The sequence below is a fragment of the Cinclus cinclus genome, chromosome 9 (genome assembly GCF_963662255.1).
Source record: "Cinclus cinclus chromosome 9, bCinCin1.1, whole genome shotgun sequence".
In the NCBI taxonomy this organism is placed as follows: domain Eukaryota; kingdom Metazoa; phylum Chordata; class Aves; order Passeriformes; family Cinclidae; genus Cinclus; species Cinclus cinclus.
In genome coordinates, this window is record NC_085054.1 from 17,647,528 (window position 1) to 17,664,424 (window position 16,897).

A 16,897-nucleotide genomic window follows, 5' to 3' on the forward strand; every position below is an offset into this window, starting at 1 on the left:
TCATTGTCACTTCTCTTTATTTTCCCCTCAACTTCGACAGTAGCAAAAGAGACTGGGCAATATTTAGTGCTATTTTGGTATCTGTTTGGTTTCTTATTCAGTGTTGCACTGTGGCAAGGATAGGTAAGCCGGGAAAGTGCACAGAGGACTTTTTTAGAAGCAGTGGAACCTTTTTGCACCTCTATTTTATTCCATTTCTTGGTAGGCTGTAGTTTACTATGCTTTTCCTAAGAAGGTAGTTCAGTTAATTGTTTTTGTGCTTATTGGTAATACAGTCACAATTCTTGGCAGAGACACGAGTCTAAGTAGCACAGTAGCGTGGGACAACAGTGTGTTCCTTCCAAGTGGGCCTGCTCTGGGGGCCAAGGTCTGCTCCATTGCACCTGAAGAGACGGGAATTGTTTATTCCTCTAACAAATAGATCTCTTCCTATGTGTGTTTTCCTGAAGTTATTTACACACAATGTTGTTTACTTTGAGGTCTTGCATGCTCTGTAATTTGCATGTGGCGCTGGGGTTGCGGATGGTCCATTCCTTTGACTGCTGATTCTCACTGTCTCAAACAGCCTTTGGCTGGCTGGCTGTGGGGGCTGGAACCCAAAACACCCTTACAAATTTGGGAAAAGCTCTTAAGTTTTCTGCATGACACTCATACTGAGTGTCCAGGTCCCAGCCAAAGAGCTGGGTAGCAGCCATGTGGCTTTGGGGCTGTGTTTTGTCATTACTGATCAGCAAAAGGGAAGGCCTAAACATTAAGGAATGTTCACAGCTCCCCATCTCGTGTTCTAAAAAATCTCAGCGGGCTGCAGCAGTGAAAGCCAACCCAGCACATGCTTCAGGTCTGTTTCTCTGAAGGCATCTGCTTGAACATATTCTCTAAATAAAGAACAATCTTTGGTTACAACAGTGCTAAGGGAAGACAGCTACTGTTTTCTCAGTATGCCACTAATGACTGAGGAATGTCCAATAATTTTTATTTTCAAAAGATAAGTTTTCTCTGTTTTATTAAAAATTAACATTTGTAAGCATTTATTAGCAATAAACCTGTGAAGTGCTGACTTTTCAGGGAAGGTACTGTCTCCAAGACAGAAATTATGTTGACCTGTCTCACTTATAATACATGAAAGGCTGGGAAATGCCCAAGAGGAGAAGCTGGTAACGAATGTTGGGTTGTTACAGGTATGGTTTAGAAACAATTGTGTGGTCATCTGTAGCTGGTGACAAGTCCCCCACCCCTGTGCCTTCAAGTTCTGTGAAAGTTTGGACTCAAAAGGATGACTGTAGAGATGGGAAAAAATAGATATTTAATTTCTTCAGTAGAGAAAAAGCTAACTGGCTTTTCAGTCAAGTGCTAGGTTATGACAGCAATTAAAATGCATACTTGAAGAGGTTTTTCAGGATTTCTAGTGTATAATTTTGAATGTCAAGATTCCCTGACACTGTGTGTTATGCAGAGAGCGAGGGGATATAAGAAGTATAATCCTTTTTGTGAGGGACAAGTGAGTTATGATAAATGAGTTATGCAAGTGATTATTCCCTTACAGGAGGAAAAATACAGTTAACTGTGGAACCTAAAAACAGAACAGGTATGTTCACTGGTTCCTGATTTACTGAGGGGATCTGATTCTTATCTTGGAGACCTGTAATGAAACAGAAGGCAGCCCATGTTAGTAGTTTCAGTGGTGAAAACTAGTTATGAGTGAGAGTGGGAGTGGGCAGATATCTCTGGCCTGTATGACCAAACCCATTCAAAGAACACATGCTTAGGCCCTGATGGAAGCAAGTGCATATGCATTTGCTGAAGTCTTCCTGAAGCCAGTGAGATTGAAAGCATAGTGTGGTAGGCTTTGATAGGCTTTGAAAGAGGAGACAATGGCTGAGGCAAAACAAAAGAGCATGCCATCAAAGGATGTAAAGCAAAGTGACAGGAAAAAAGTGACAAGCTAGGAAAATGTGCTTTGTTCCCACATTCTGAATGGCTGTGAAATCAGCTTTGTACTCATTAGAGCCAACGTAAAGGAATTTGCTGTAAATGAAAATGAATGGGTTAGAGGCTGGTGTTTTGAGTTCAGATGTGTAGGTGAGTGGCAGGAAGCTCAAGGAAGTGCCAAACTCTGAGACACTGTGCAGAAGGAAGAAGCAGGAGTCAGAGGTGGCCTAGAGGCAAAATCTTGCAGTGAGGTTGGAGGAATCTGAGGACCACCCCAGGTTTCAAGCTTGGAATAACAAACAAGATGCTATCCACTTCTACAGCGATTGGCATCCTTTGCTACCTTCTAACCATGGCCAGACTGCTGTGAGAGATATTTGAGAGACAGACTGAAGTTTCTGTGTGGTTGGAGGGAATTAGGTCCAAACTAGGTCAATCTGACAGTAAAATGTAGGTAAGATTGAGTGGAGAGAAAGCCCAGAGGCAACTGGGCTTTGAATACAGCTTAGCTGTAGTGAACAAGAAGGAAGATGGAATGAGTTATAGACACAAGGGGGATTTTGGGTTTATAGGAAGGCAGACCAGGAAAAAAAAAAGAAAAAAGAGAGAGCAAGGAGAGCAAGAAAAATAGCTGTGGCATGGTTTAGAAGATGGGTGTGGAGGAGTGAGGTGATTAAAGAACAGATGAAACTTCAGGAGCGGGGAGGACGTTGAGGGGAGGTAAAAGAGTTAGCTTGTTTTGACTGTTTTCTTGGGGAAGAACTCAACAAGCTTGCATGTAGAAAAAGATAGGGATAGAGACTATAATTATGTGCATTAATATGCAACAAAAGGATGTACAGCAACTGCAAGGTAAATTGTAACTGTTTGAGTGAATAGTTGTATATTAGCTGTAACTGGTTTAGTTATAACTAAATAACTACAACTAAAACTAGATATATGTGTGTGTATACACACATGCTCCTGTACAAGAGTTCTGTCCTGAAGAACTGATACACATCCTTTGCATTTTGTCTTAAATTAGAAAGTATCAAGGAACAAAAGCAAATAAGGAAGCAGTATTTAAGAATCTTCTCAGGCTGGCCTTAATGATTTGAGTCTTATATAATGAAATAGTTAAATAATCTTTTTTGGGTCTAGTGGCCACATCAGTTGTTGTGCCCTGAAGTCTGGTATAGCCTCTGGAAATCTACAGGGGCTCAACAAGTGCAAAGGCAGTTTCCAGTGCTCGGGCCCTGACCACCGAACACGGTTCTTCTGCTTCACTGCTTCAGCTGCACAGTCCTGTATGCACAACGTGGTCCCTGAGCCATAGCGACCTGCTGACATTTGCTGCAAGTTCACTGCTGGCCTTTGTTGTGTTTCAGTGAGTTTTGGGGACATGAGATGTTCCAGCTTGTCAGCCCAGCTTGTTCTGTATGTGAAGCAGACACTACAGGGCTGTGAAGGACCAGACCTCCTTGTACTCCCAGTCTTCTCTAAGTTGTGGAGATACCACTGTTGGGGTTGAGAAGGGAGGTTTTCCCCTTAGCTTTTTTTAACAAGAGAATTAAAAATAAATTACAATGTTGTTTCTTTGGCTTTTTTGATGCTGGCAGCTCCTTACCAGATCAAGGAATGAAGTGAGTTCTTGCAGGCTGCAAAGTGAAGATTGCATGATATTCTGTTGGTGAATGGTTTTATAATTTTTCTCAGTCATCAGAATATTTGTAGCACAGTAGGCAAAACTGCATATTGAAGGAATGCATATTCTAGAACATTGCCATTGGCAGGACATAGACACCTGTCCTGAGTCCTAACACAAAAGGAAAAAAATAGGGAAGTTGGAAGGTAAATGTTAAATTGTTTGTCAGCAGAGATAGACATGCTAAAATATAATCATAATAAAGGCAGTTGTTTTGATGTGTGAAGGTATGGTAAACCTTCATGGATACATAGGTGCACAGAGGATCAAGGTGCTGATCTAGTCTAACCTTCTCTTTAATACCATCAGAGGACTTGCCTGTGCTTAAACCTATCCTGTGTTTAAGAACTGTGTCCTGTGACAAGTGTTAGACTACAGCAGACCTCCCGGAAAAATACTGAACAAAATGTCATCTCTGCCATGCTAGAAAGTCTGGCACCAGCCTGAATTTAGTGCTCTTTTCTGTTGCAACTGGGAGCCTTGTTTCTAATCTGAATTTCTGTAGTTTAATTTCTGTCTCTTTGCCTTTGCAATTGTCTATGTGTTAGTATGACTGATCATCCTGGAAGTGCCTCTCTGTTGCTCTCTCTTTCATTTTTCTCATGTGAGGCACAGGAGTCTTTGCAATTTTCATCTCTCTGCTTGGACTGTGGGCACCAGAGATGCACATACTGTCAATTCACATTTAGGCAGAGAGGCATTACAGCCTCCCAAACTCTGTGTAGACAAACACATATTGCTTTAATCATTTTAATATTGATACCCTCCATAGAGTTCTCAGCCACTGTATGCCCACCATAAACTTCAAGTCATCTCCAGTCAGTGTTTCTCAGACAGTTTTCATTTTAATCAATTATTTTCCAGATGTGTGGCCTTGTATGTGGTTGCTTTAGAACCTATAATCTTTATCTAGACCATCTAGGCATGGAGAGCATCTCACTGGTATAAAGCAATCATCTTTATTTACCATGTCAACAACTATTTGTCACTGACAGGCTTCCTGACTCTGTATTTGTTTCCAGTCTCTGATACACAAAATGATTGTAACTCTCCATTCACGTGAATGTTTCCACCAGATTTAGTAATACCAGTCAGGACTAATTTGTATATTGAAGGAGCTATTCCACTTCTTGTTTATTACTCGTTTTCGTAGTGTTACAGTCTACACAATTAAGGAATCTCTTCTCTTTGAGTCCCTTGGTACCTTGATTAATTTTAATCTTGACATCTTGATTTCTGGCTAAATGAGTGCTCATTTTCACCCTTGTCTTTTGTCATTAGCTTAATACCCTCCTGAATACTTCAGCCTGTCTCCTGAAAGATTTATTTCCATCCCCTGTAATGACAGCCAGCCACATTGTACAGTTTCTTTTCTCAGTAGAAGATGGACCTGCGCTGCTGAAAACTTAGGGGCTCTGCCATTCACCACTTACTTAACTGTTAATTTCTGGAAAAATATATAGCTCTTAACTTGAATCACAGCTCACAGAAATTGAATATTCTTCAAAGTATTGATTTCATTCTTTCTCATATAAAATTCCTTGCAAGGATTCTTGGTTGTTCTTGAATTTTTCTTCACCAGCATGCTTGTGTTCTTGCAGACTATGCTTTGTTGTGGCTCATGGGTACATCCCATATAGCTCTGACCTGTCCTACTAAAGCAGCTGTCACATCATTTCAAAAGTTTTTGGGTTTTCAAATGCTAGTGACCATAAGGCTGACCTTGATGACCTCCAGGGGTCCTTTCAAACCCTAGATATTCTGTGTTCCTCTGAGAAACTCTTCTCCCATTCTCATCTGGGTGAATTTTTCTCCATTCTCCTGTTTATGAACTGCCAACCATTTTATGTGGTCTGCATCCTGCCTTCAGCTGGCAACTGGAGTCTTATAAAGACAATATGTGGAGCGGAATAAAGTGTGGAACAGCAGCCTGTGTGGTGTGTGTTTCCTCAGCAGAGGAAAATGAGCCAACTGAAGTGTTGCTTTTTTGTTTTTAATTACATTCTTGTCTCCTTCCCAGGCTTCTCTCTTATGCATGCTTACACGTGTGCCTCTGGAGGGAGAATTCAATAGGCTGATGAACAAGACTGTAATGTTTAAAAATAAACCAAAATTTTGTAATGAAACATGTTCTGAAAGAACCTAGTTGCTATAGGGATTTTTGCAAGGATGCAGTCCTTCATCTTTCATTGCTCAAAATAAAGATTTTCATTTCTTGAGCCAAATGAGGGGTTTCTTATCCAAGCTTTGGAGGCTGTTCAATGTCATCTGGATGGTCAAGTCACTACAAGACAATATTACTCATCCCACCCCTACATAAAGCAAACCCATTAAACATCAGTGCTTGTGGTTTGTATTTGGGGTTTCAGTCATGAGAGCTGAAAGTGCCCAAACTAATCCAGCACAGAAGTGAAACCCTGAGAGGATTCTCCTTCAGTCACCACCAAGCCAACAAAACATTCACTTCTCAAAAAAAAGGACAGCTCTTTTCCTGTTGGCCAGATCTCCTGCACTGACCCTAATCAGCTCAGTGGAATCCGCATAAACATCTCTGTTCAGAATCAGTCTTTGCTCCTCTTGTAGTATGTGCAGTTTACTTTTGTAGAATCTTTTACTCATAAACCTGATGAAAAGTCAATAGGTTATTAGTGATTTGCAATTAGAGTCTAATTTTGTTGTAAACAGTTTAATGGTCCTCTACCCTGGTCTTCATAGAGTCTGTCACCCGCCCTGTTTAGCTGTAACCAGCCCTGGTACAGCTGCCAAGAACCACAGATGTTTTCTCTGACATGTTAGTTATTAGACGTTTCTGCTCTTGTTGAAGCATGAAGACTTGATGAAGGGAGTTTTGGGGGGGGTTCTGTATTGCCTTTTTTTTTTTTTCTTTTTCTATTTTGGTGTGCAAAAGTTTCCTAAAATGAAAACAATACTACTTCATTAGATACATCTGTGCACGCAGAGGTAGTATTTGTCTTTTTGGTTCTGTTTTTGGAAAAACCCCAGACAGTTGTGTAACAGGAAATTGAAAACTTCTTTGGATTTACATCAAAAACACAAACTTAGACAATGCTTTGCCACAATTCTCTCACTCTTACAACAAAAGCAAACAAATAAACAGAACCTAAGTGAAGATTCATGGACCAGTTATAATGGTGACGCATCACTTTTGAACAGTTTTTGTTTACCTGGTGGCATCCTCCCATATTTTTTACAGCATGTTAATGCAGAGTCTGAATGCAGGAGTGTCTTGATTATCTCCTTTGACGGTTTTTTGCATGTTGGAATTTGCTTAGTGGAAATTTTCTCATGATAAAACATGTAGGATTGGTTTTGTAAAATTACAAGCATGACTTTGTTTTCCCATTCTACCACAAAAGACTCTTCCCTCCAGCCCCCACTCCTACATCTTCTTGGTTCTTCCAAAGTAAGAAACAAAGATAACTTCTGAGGGAAAGGAGGGAAAGTCAGGTACCCCAGCCTGCATGTCTCGGCATGGACCAGTGCTGATTCTGTGTCTGGCTTTGAGCTTTTATGTCTATTCATATGTTTTGATGATGTGTTGTGATTGTTTATTATCCAGAATCTGAAAGATAATTTTTGTTCAAGGCTCTAAGGTTGGCAACTTGCAAATATACTGGAAGTGGGGAAACGATTCAAATGTTCTGCTGTTTTATAAATCAGACTTGTTTGTAATGAAGCAGTGATATTAAAGTGACATTAGTGTTTGTGAAAAATAGGAACACCAGGTTAAACCTGAAAAATGGCTGAAATGTTAGTTCCTCTATTCAATATCATCTCCTTTCCAATAAATGCAGCCCAGAAAGCAAATGGCATTAGAAAGGGGAAAATCATTTATGTTCAATACAGTAGCCTCAGTGCTGTCATTTGGTGCCATGGAGTGTCCTAGCCTGGCCTGTGGTTGGTATTCCTGAAGGACCTGTACGTCTCTCCCACAAGTGCTATGCCACCTCTGTCAGCCCTGCCCAGGACTGGGGGTCCCAGGGGCTGGATGCCCTCTGTGGGTGCTGGCATTGCACCCTTGCTGTCCAGGACCCATCAGTGACTGGCTCCTGCTGGAAGGTCTCCTAGGAGCTGCTGAAGGCTGGTTCTTGAGCAGCTAGCTGAATATTTATGAACAGTCCATATGGGGATAATTTCTCAGTGCCACCACTAACTCCACTGTCCTTGTTTGATGTAAGTGGAAGGCTGCTGTGGTCAGTGTCTGTAAGCAGGAGGGGCAGCTCTTGTGACTCCCTTTGAGATGGTTTCCTTTCACATGGCTGGCGCTACCTGAAGCAGTAAATTCTTTTGTGCCTAGACACAAAGGCTTAGGTACTCCACGTACAAAGAGTGATGGAGCAGGCTGGAAGGCTGCGTTCTCTGAAGCTGTTTGCAGGGCATATTTTGTCTGTCAGAAGACACTTCCATGTCACATTTCTTCCCTATGTGTCTCTTCCCTCTGTGCTCTGCCATCCTGTTCTGTCCCTGCCAGTAGAGATGGCATGCTCTATCTTCCCCTATCCCTGCAGTGCATGTATCTCCATCTCTTGGGGAATCAGGTCTGCCTGATTCTTCTTTTCCATGCTTCTCTGTTTCCACAGGATTTGCCATTGTCTGTGCTTCATTCACTCATGTTCTTCAGTAAGCCTTTAAGGTCATCCCCCTATTCCCTTACTTCTTGTTTTCCAGGATCTTGTCCATCTTCAGGAACTTGCTGCTCTTTCCACATCCATCCCTCTTCTCTCATGTCTCCTTCCTACCCTGCATTTTTCCTTTCTTTGCCTTCTTGGACAGAGTTGTGCCTGAAATATCCTAGGACTTCTGGAGCTGGTGGGAGGTGACATTACTACAGTACAGAGAGACACTACCAGCACCAGTCAGTTCTGGGTGCACTTTGACCCCTCTCAATATTGCAGGGCAGCTTCTTCCTCGTGCTTTTGGTTTGCTGTTGCCATATGGAAATGGCAGATGGTGTTGATCAGGAAGTTAATCTAGAAGCGTATCCGTTTCATGCCGTACGCGAAGGATTTGTTCATTAAACTTAGAACTCTAATTTAAAGCCAATTAACGGAGTGATTTGAAGAGACATGTTGTTTTTGAAGTTCAAAAGAGATGCTAAGTCTCTGATTTGAGCCTTTGTACATTCCAGAACCTGTATAACTATTGCAGTTTTGCCAACTCTACTGGGGGTATTTTTTGTCTCTCCCCCCCCCCCCCCTTTTTCTTTTTTTTCTCTTTTTTTTAATGTTTTTTTTTTTTTTTTTTTTTTTGAGTGATACAACTTTTATTATGGGCTTGGATTGTTTGGTGAAACTTTGTGAATGCCCAGATTTCTCAACAGTTTTAGCCTTACCTTTGGGAGTAGGGAGGCAGGAATTTGTGTGACTTCTTATCCTGTTTGCTGCTAGCACAGCCCCCTCCTCCTTCCATTTAGCAGCCTGGTGTTACTCTTCTCTGAGCAGGAGTCGGGATAGGGGGTAGAAAAACAAAATAAGCTTTGAGAAGTTCAGTGCCCTCCTAGCACACTGCTTCTGCCACCGTGGGTTTGTCTCTGCTTCCTTTCTTCCCAGAAGCTGGTAGGGACCCACCACAGGTTTTTTGAGGGGAAGGGGCAGGAGCAGCCCCCAGACAGAGAGCTACTGCTCCAGTGTACAGCTCTAATTTCCATGTGTAATCAACCTTGCAGGAGTGGCCCAACCAGGCCATTCCTACGAAATGTCAAGATGAGGAACCTTGTGTCAGGAGGACCTCAACAGTGATTAGTTCTGAATTAATAGTTATGCTGCTTTTACCTGAGATTTATACTTTGTAAATAGTTGTAGGTCCTTCAGCAGCAGACAGCATGTTTGGATAGTCCCAAGATTTAGTAGTGGCATTTAGACAGAAAAAACTTTCTTCAGTAATTTGAAGCTGTTGCTGATATAAAAGAAAATAGAGGGGTCAAGTTTTGCTGTGGTACAGAGCCTATGACTTCACCGGGTTAAATGCTGCTACTTCCATGTAATTGAGAACATAATTTGGCTCAAACCCTGGGAGACTGAAAAGGATCACAGCAGCCACTGTATTAAGCCAATGTTCAGAGCAGCTGGCTCACACTGAATTTCGTAAGTAGATGATGCATTCAGAAGGCTTTAGCTGTATGACATAGTCCACTGTAAAATAAGACATGGCAGGAGTATGTCCTTGTTTATCTTAACTGAAGCAGCACACCAGGAAAAGCTATCAAACCTGGGACTGTGCCTACATGGGGGTGATGTGGCAGGATTGATTGTCCCCCTGTGGGTGCCTGAGCACAAACCTGGCGAGAGCTGTGCAAAGGCTGCCCTCGGTTATCCCAGGTGCCATCAGTCTTGCCAGGAGCCAGCAGTGGAGCTGCATACTGGCTGTGGTGCTGGTGTCAGCAGCCAGCACGCCTCCAGCGTGTCCCCTGGAGGTGGTGCCACCTCATGAGCACTGCTGGGGCTGTGTATGGCGGGTCAGGTGAAGATGAACTCAGAATGAGGAGAGAAAGCCCAAAGTATTCCCAAAAGTGAGGTGGCTTCTGGAAGCATCCTTTGGAAATCCCTTTCTGCCCCTACCATGGGGCTACGAGGCTTGAAGGTGGCAATCAGGATTGGATCTGTGTCACAGTGTCTCTGGTAGTGCCTGCCCTCTGCCAGAGAGGATCACTCCTATGATGCTGCTTAATCTTTGAGCACAAATAGGCAAAATTGGTCATTCATTTTTCACAAAGGAAAAAAAAAAATGTTTTCTGCCCTGTCTAGGGGTGGAGAAGGGAGTTTCTTGATGAGAGAACAATCCTGAAGAAGGAAATAGTTGCCTTTTTAAAAAAAAGGATGTGCAGAGGGTATGGCTGATGAGTATCTGTTCATTCCTAAGTTTACCAGCAGTCCTACTCAGGCTGATGCCCTCCAAAAGAGAGACATTTTCAGACAGCACTTCAGACCATTCCTCAAGCACTTAGCGGGAGGGATTGTTTTATTAGGAAAGTTTACAGCTTCTTGTTTTCCCTCAAAGGCAAATGTGACTTTGTTGTTTTTAATTCTGTTGAGATTTCTCCCTTTTAATATACAACACAGCTGTTAAAATAGCTGGGGTTGTCTAGGGCAAATCATATAGCACTTTCCTTGTTCAGATCTCAGATGGCTGCCTTTTAAGTGTCGCTGCAGAATTATATTACAGGGCATATGAATAGTGCTGGTATTAGTGTCAAAATCAATTACCTAGCCCTCTTCCTGCAGAGAAAGCTACAAACCTTAGGAAAAATCTGAGTAATCCATTCTGGTTTTTTAATTCTGAGTAATGACGGAGGGCAGAGAGTTGTGCTTGAATAAGTGCATAGGGTATTTCTCTGTATAGTCACTCCTAAATGCATGCTCTTTACAGGAAAAAGCAGGCTCCCTGTGAAACCCTTTTTCATGCCAAATGGCTCGCTGCTAAGATTAATCTGTCATTGAATTTATAAATTCTGTGTGGCACAGAGCAGCGGAAAAAGTTTAGCATCGAACAGAAAGCAAAGTATGCATTGCTTAAAAAATGAATGTTGTGCTCCTGGATAGTGTGGATTGACTGCCTCCACCAATATATCTTCTTATGCTGGTAATAAAAACACTTCCATAGCCTTGTGCCTCAAAGGATCTCAAAGCACTTTGCAAATAGGGCAAAGTACTATTTCCTATTTTATGGCTGTGGAAGCCGGCTGCAAGAGAGGAGTTAAGCTTTTTGCTCAGGGACACTGAGAAGACTGTAGCAGGTCTATGATGGGAACCTAAATCTCCAGAGTTCCAATCCTATGTCCTGATCACACATTGCACCACTGAGAAGGCTGCTGGTCACCAGCTCTTGGCAACTTGTGAGCCCTCAGAAGGTGGGATATGAAATCAGTGTTGGTGCTCCTTTGCTCACTGCTCTTTCTCCTGGTCTGTGGGCAGAGGTGCTGAGCAGAGCAGGATCTGGCAAGGAAGGATGCTTGAGTCTTCCTGGCTCAGCTGTGGCTGTGGGGTACTGTGAAAGGAAAATGACTTTTGGTTGTTACTGACTTGGGGAAAAGCTCGGAACCTCATAGTCAGCCTGCTCTGCCCCAGGCACCTTTACAAAGCAAAAATAATTATAGACTTATTACCCTAAATCCTATGAGATTAGAGTACTTGCATTATTTTTTTCCCCTAATCTGGTATTTGAGGATTTACCTGTTTAATACAACCACTTATTACAAACACTTAAATATTTTTTTAAATTCATAATTCATCTGAAAAGAGAGCATTACAGCTGCAAAGATCAGGTTTTCAAATACAGTCATGATCTCCTGTCACATTCCAGTTGGATAAATGACACATCTGAAAAACTGGGTCCCTACTGAGGTGTCTGTGGCAGGGATGTAGAGATTTTGCTTCAGGCATTTCTGGAAAAAAAAATGGTTCTAACCTGCACATTTCACAGAACAAGTCCTGTTACCAGTTCCTTCCTGCCCCCTCGCTGGCTGCTGAGCTCTGCAGTGCCTGAGGATGCTCCCTCACCCCCGGGACTGCCCCCAGGGTCAGGGTACCCAGAGAAGGGGGGTTGGGGTGCGAGGCCAGCGTCTGGTTTCAAACAAAAGTGCAAAGCCTTGAAAGGAGGGACTAAGAAGAAACAGGTGAGGGGTTAGTAATAGAGCCTCTGAAGTTTATTTGCTTAACGAACAGAAGCCCAGGCTGTCAGACCTAGGTCAAATACTCCTGCAGTTCGGGTGTATTTATTTCATACGTGGTCTGTAACCCAACCTGATGCCTGGATTAAACCACTGTAAAGTCCTGGCCCCCAGGAACTCATCCCGTTTGCCATCAAGCCCAGCACATGCTGGGGCAGGACCTTGAGGGGCCACCTCAGTATTCACCGGAGCCTTGTGTCATCAGTAAAGCCTGTAATTGTGGGTCCTGTCATTTCCAGTGTGAGCTTCGCAGTTTACAGCAGCGTACTGGGACCACAGATCCATCATTTTGTTGTCCCATTAATGCAAGCTGTGCCTGAAGGCTCCTGGGCTGAGCTGCTGGGGCAGCAGCATGCAGCTGCTTGGTGGGACAGAGCCCAGGCTGGGGGGACAGTCCTCCACAGCCACCATGCACCAGGTTCCTCACAGGGTGGGAATTCCTGAAATCTTTGTGCTTTAAAGCTTTTAGGAGAGTTTACCTTTTAGTCCAATATGTTCAGGAGTCAGTCAGTCCTCCAGAGCAGAGGGAGTGAAGTTTTGAATTGGCACCATGGTGATAAAACTACTCGCACACACAAAAAGTTTTCTGGTTTCCCAGATGTTCCCCTGATCCCACTAATTCCAGTAAGGTAAACAGCCAGTGTGCTCCAGAGTATTTCAGTAGCTGAAAAATTTGCATTTGAAAATTTGCATGTGAAAAATGGCAGATCTGCATTAAAATTAGAAAGGAAAGAGGAATTAGCAGTGGGTTTTCCCAAGACCAGCCTGAGGCTGGTAGTGCCAGGTAACTGTGCTGGTAATGTGCAAGCAGGAATCAGGTGGAGACATGTGAAACCAAACAAGTTAAAATGGGGAGAACAAAAGTATTTACATTCAGAAACAAAGTATGCCTCTTCATTTAAGAGAAATGCCGTTTTTACACTGAATTTGGGATACCCATATATTTGATTTTGGGAGACCATTTAAATCTGAATCATGCAGAAAAAAATGGTCAAGCTGAAAAAAAAATGTTCAGGAGCTGCTATCTTTTATCATTCTAAGTTTAAAAACCCAGGTTATTTGTACTTTGGTATCTTCTTGTTTTGTGGATATTTCATGGCATTTAATTCACCATTTGTAATGGGGGTAAAGCTGTAGCTGATTTTCAGATGCAGTTGGTCAGGATAGAACAACTTTTTTGGGAGAGAGAGGGATCAGTGTTTATTAGACCTCACCAGTGAGAACTTGATGGGATGTGGCAGACCTGCTGTGGTCAATCTGTAACCATGGCTGAAAAGTTCTGATCATAACGCTGGTTCGAGACCAGCACACAGCATAAGCACCCACCATGTTAAAGAGAGAAACCACCCTTTTAAAATATATGTGTATCTGTATTTTATTGGAAATTTTTAGCTGAACTTTTCTTAGGATGGTCTAGATCATGTATAGGATGGATAAATCCATTTTATGTGTGCTAAATATTTGCATCTCACCTATCCTTTAATCCTGGAAAGCTCTCTGAACCTGTAAACTTTACTGTGTGGCCCAAGTTTAGCTGGGGATCGTTTTTGGTCCTGATCTTTGTAGGTCTGTGAGAGCACCCAGTCCTTTGCATGGTTGTAGCCTTTGTGCCGATGACTGCTGGCACTGGCTGTACTGATGGAGTTAGGAACCCAGGAATTCTTTGCTGCTTGCCATTTGCTTTTGAACTCTGCCAAGCCATCTTCTGCTTCATGGAGCTGATTTTGCCTGTTCTGTGAGTGATGACCAGAATCTGTTTTTGTTTTATGTCCTTAGGATTCCTGAGCTGGAAGATGCCCGTCTAAGATGGAAACTTCTGCTTCAACAGCTGCTGGGAAAAAAGAAGGGAAAGGTGCTGTTCTGGAGGGGAATGGCTTTACAGAGACGGGGAAGAAACCCACTCCTTTAGCGGCAGCGGGAGCAGCAGTGGCACAAGGAGGTACTTTGTTTTCCACAGTTTGAAAGCAGCAGGGGTGTTTTTCATTAGACTGTAAGAATTTAATAAGTATGGTGGCATCTGTCTTCCTGTGAACACGCTGAGTTTATTGGAGTTCTTAGCTGTCAGAAGAACTGGAAGCTGTGTCACTGCATGGCATCTAAACGTCACTGTAGTGTGATGGGTCACCACCCCTCCCAGAGAGCTGGGCCGGGGTGAGGGAGGGGTTGGCTGGTGAGGGGTGGCTGTGGGGGAGTTGGGGCATCCCATCACTGCTTGCCACGAGCTAACTGGTGCTGCAAAGTGTTGGCAGGATTGTGCCTTCCACTCCTCCATGGTGGAGTGAAAGAATGGCTGGTGAGCCTGGCTAGAGATGAGGAGCACCTCATTATCCTGGTGCGGAAGGGGTGTCATGTACCAGCTGTGATCCTGCTAATGAGCTAAACAGACTGCACAGTCTGCAGTCATTGCTGCTGGGATTTCACAATTAGAGAGGAATTGGAATGTCCAGACCCAGTGCAAGAATGTTCATAAAGAAACCTCTCCACTTGTGCTGTTCCTATTCAAGTCAGTGTGTTAAGCAAGATTTTGGTCTTGCTGCTGTTGAAGTCAACTGGGAAGCTCTTGTGGACACCTACAGGCATGGAGCCATTCCTGGTGGGTGTAACTCTGGTGTCCTGGTGAATGCGCAGGGATTTTGCTCCTGCCTCCTGCTTGCTGTGGCAGGCAAAACCCACCCCAGTCTCCGGCACAGGTGTGCTGGTGGATCTCCAGAGTAGTGCCAGGGCCCATCGTGGTGGCACAGCTGTGGACAAGGCTGGGGAGCCACCATAGCTGCCTTCGCTGGGGACTGTGTGTCCTCTCTGGATGGGGTATAACAAGACAAATTTAGAAGGGGTTGCACCATTTCAGATGTGGCAAGAGACACCCCAGCTGTGTAAACTTTTGCAGGCAGCTTTTCTTTTCCTTTTTGAAATATACATTATTGCCGCCAGAGTTTACCTCAAATTGAACCTGTCCCCTCCCCTTTCTTCACTGCACAGTGGTTTTTCATCACCCCAGGAGAACAGAACAACTCTTCTGTGAGCTCTTGTCTTTCTTACCTAGATTGGTTGGAGAGTTTGAGTTTTTTGTTGCCTGAGTTTTGAAGATAGTTTCTGACCAAAAGTGTTTAAATCTGCTTTATCTCTCCTTTTTCGTAAACTTTGCTACTCCGGTTTCTTTTTCCAGTTGACCTGTGAAGATTCAGATGCACAGAATAAAGTAGGAGTGGCTAGATTATAATCTATCAGATTAGTCCATGCATTTGACAGACCTTTTTTTAAAAGCAACCAGAAAGTCTTTTACAAAAATGTCTGGAGGGAAACACAGTTTTGTGGTCCTGGGTGTGTCTGAGCCACTTTCCTTGTGAGAACTGCACAAAGTGGGAGAAACGAAGGCTTGCCGGAAAGCAAAAGTTTGGCATCTCTCAGCAGATCCCTAAAGAAGCAAAGGCTGTAGGAACTACTGAGGCAGCCTGCTTGAGGTATCATCTCAGCGGCTGGTAGACCTGACGGGTTTGTTGGCCCCAACGTAGTCCAAGCGTGTGCGAAAATCTGCAACCCATAGATGTGCTGTTATGAATAAACACCTTCTCCCCACTTGGCACTTGCCTTGGGAGCACTTCCGCTGAGGAGGCAGTCACAACCTTTCCAGTGATCCAAATGAGGATGCCCCGAGGTGGAGTGTCCATCAGCCCATTTGGCATCCCTGGAGACCTAATGGGTTTTTAAGCGCCCAGTATATGTTCTGTTAGCAGTGTGCTCTCACCTTTGGAAAAAGGTGATTTATAGGCTCAATATTTCTCCTTTCATTAGGAGGAAGTGCAGAAGTAAGTTGAGGATTGTTTGAAGATGTCAGGAGAATTGTGATGAAAGCGTTGTGTAATGAGATGTAAAGAGCGAAATCTGTGTCACGCTGTGAAGAAAAGTGCTCATAAATGACCCAAAATGGGCAGCAGTGGAGTAGCGTGTGGTCGGATGCTGGCCCTGGGACTCTGCAGGTGATGCTCGTGCTCTTGTGGTTCAAAGGCCTTTCCTTTGAACTCTGGCTACACATAATACAGGCTCCTGAAAGTGAGCAGCATGCTTGTGTGTGTGTTTGGGAGTAGAAAAAATAATACAAAGTTGTCTTCTAACATGAGTAAACTGCAAGGTGTGATTTAGCAGGTGATAACAAAAAGGCTGGGTATAGATGAGATTCTACTTACATGGTATTCATGCTAGTATAACATGTTTGGTTCCCTAAACTAGAGTAATTACAACAGGCCAGGACTACTAGTACTTATGCTCATATTTTTACAGAAGAAAGCAAATGAAGCTTGCAGATTAATTAGGAAGTTCGGCTTGAGGAGGGGATCAGTTTTAAAGGATGGGCCTCTGAGCACCCCACCCTGCTTTGGGGCTATACAAGCAAGTCTTTATTCTCATCCAAGACAAACTCTTGATTTCATTTATTGCCGAGGTTTTTACTCTTTCTACTAGCTTGTGAGAAAGTGGCAAGTGAGGCTCAGCCAGTGCTGCAGATCACCAAGCTGCTTTCCACAGCCAAACAAATGTAATTCGCAACACATTTCTTCTCATTTATTCTACTATATCACACAGGAGTGCCATCATAGCAGGTT

At 43.4% G+C, this 16,897-nt stretch overlaps 1 protein-coding gene across 1 annotated transcript in view; it reads left to right on the forward strand.

Moving 5' to 3' along the window:
• The first annotated feature begins 14,105 nt into the window (after positions 1 to 14,105).
• Positions 14,106 to 16,897, forward strand: part of GLI2 (GLI family zinc finger 2) — a 138,278-nt gene continuing 135,486 nt past the window's right edge. Inside the window, exon 1 of the mRNA XM_062498102.1 lies at positions 14,106 to 14,238. Within this exon, the coding sequence (XP_062354086.1) occupies positions 14,106 to 14,238 (133 nt within the window). The remainder of the gene's footprint in view (positions 14,239 to 16,897) is intronic.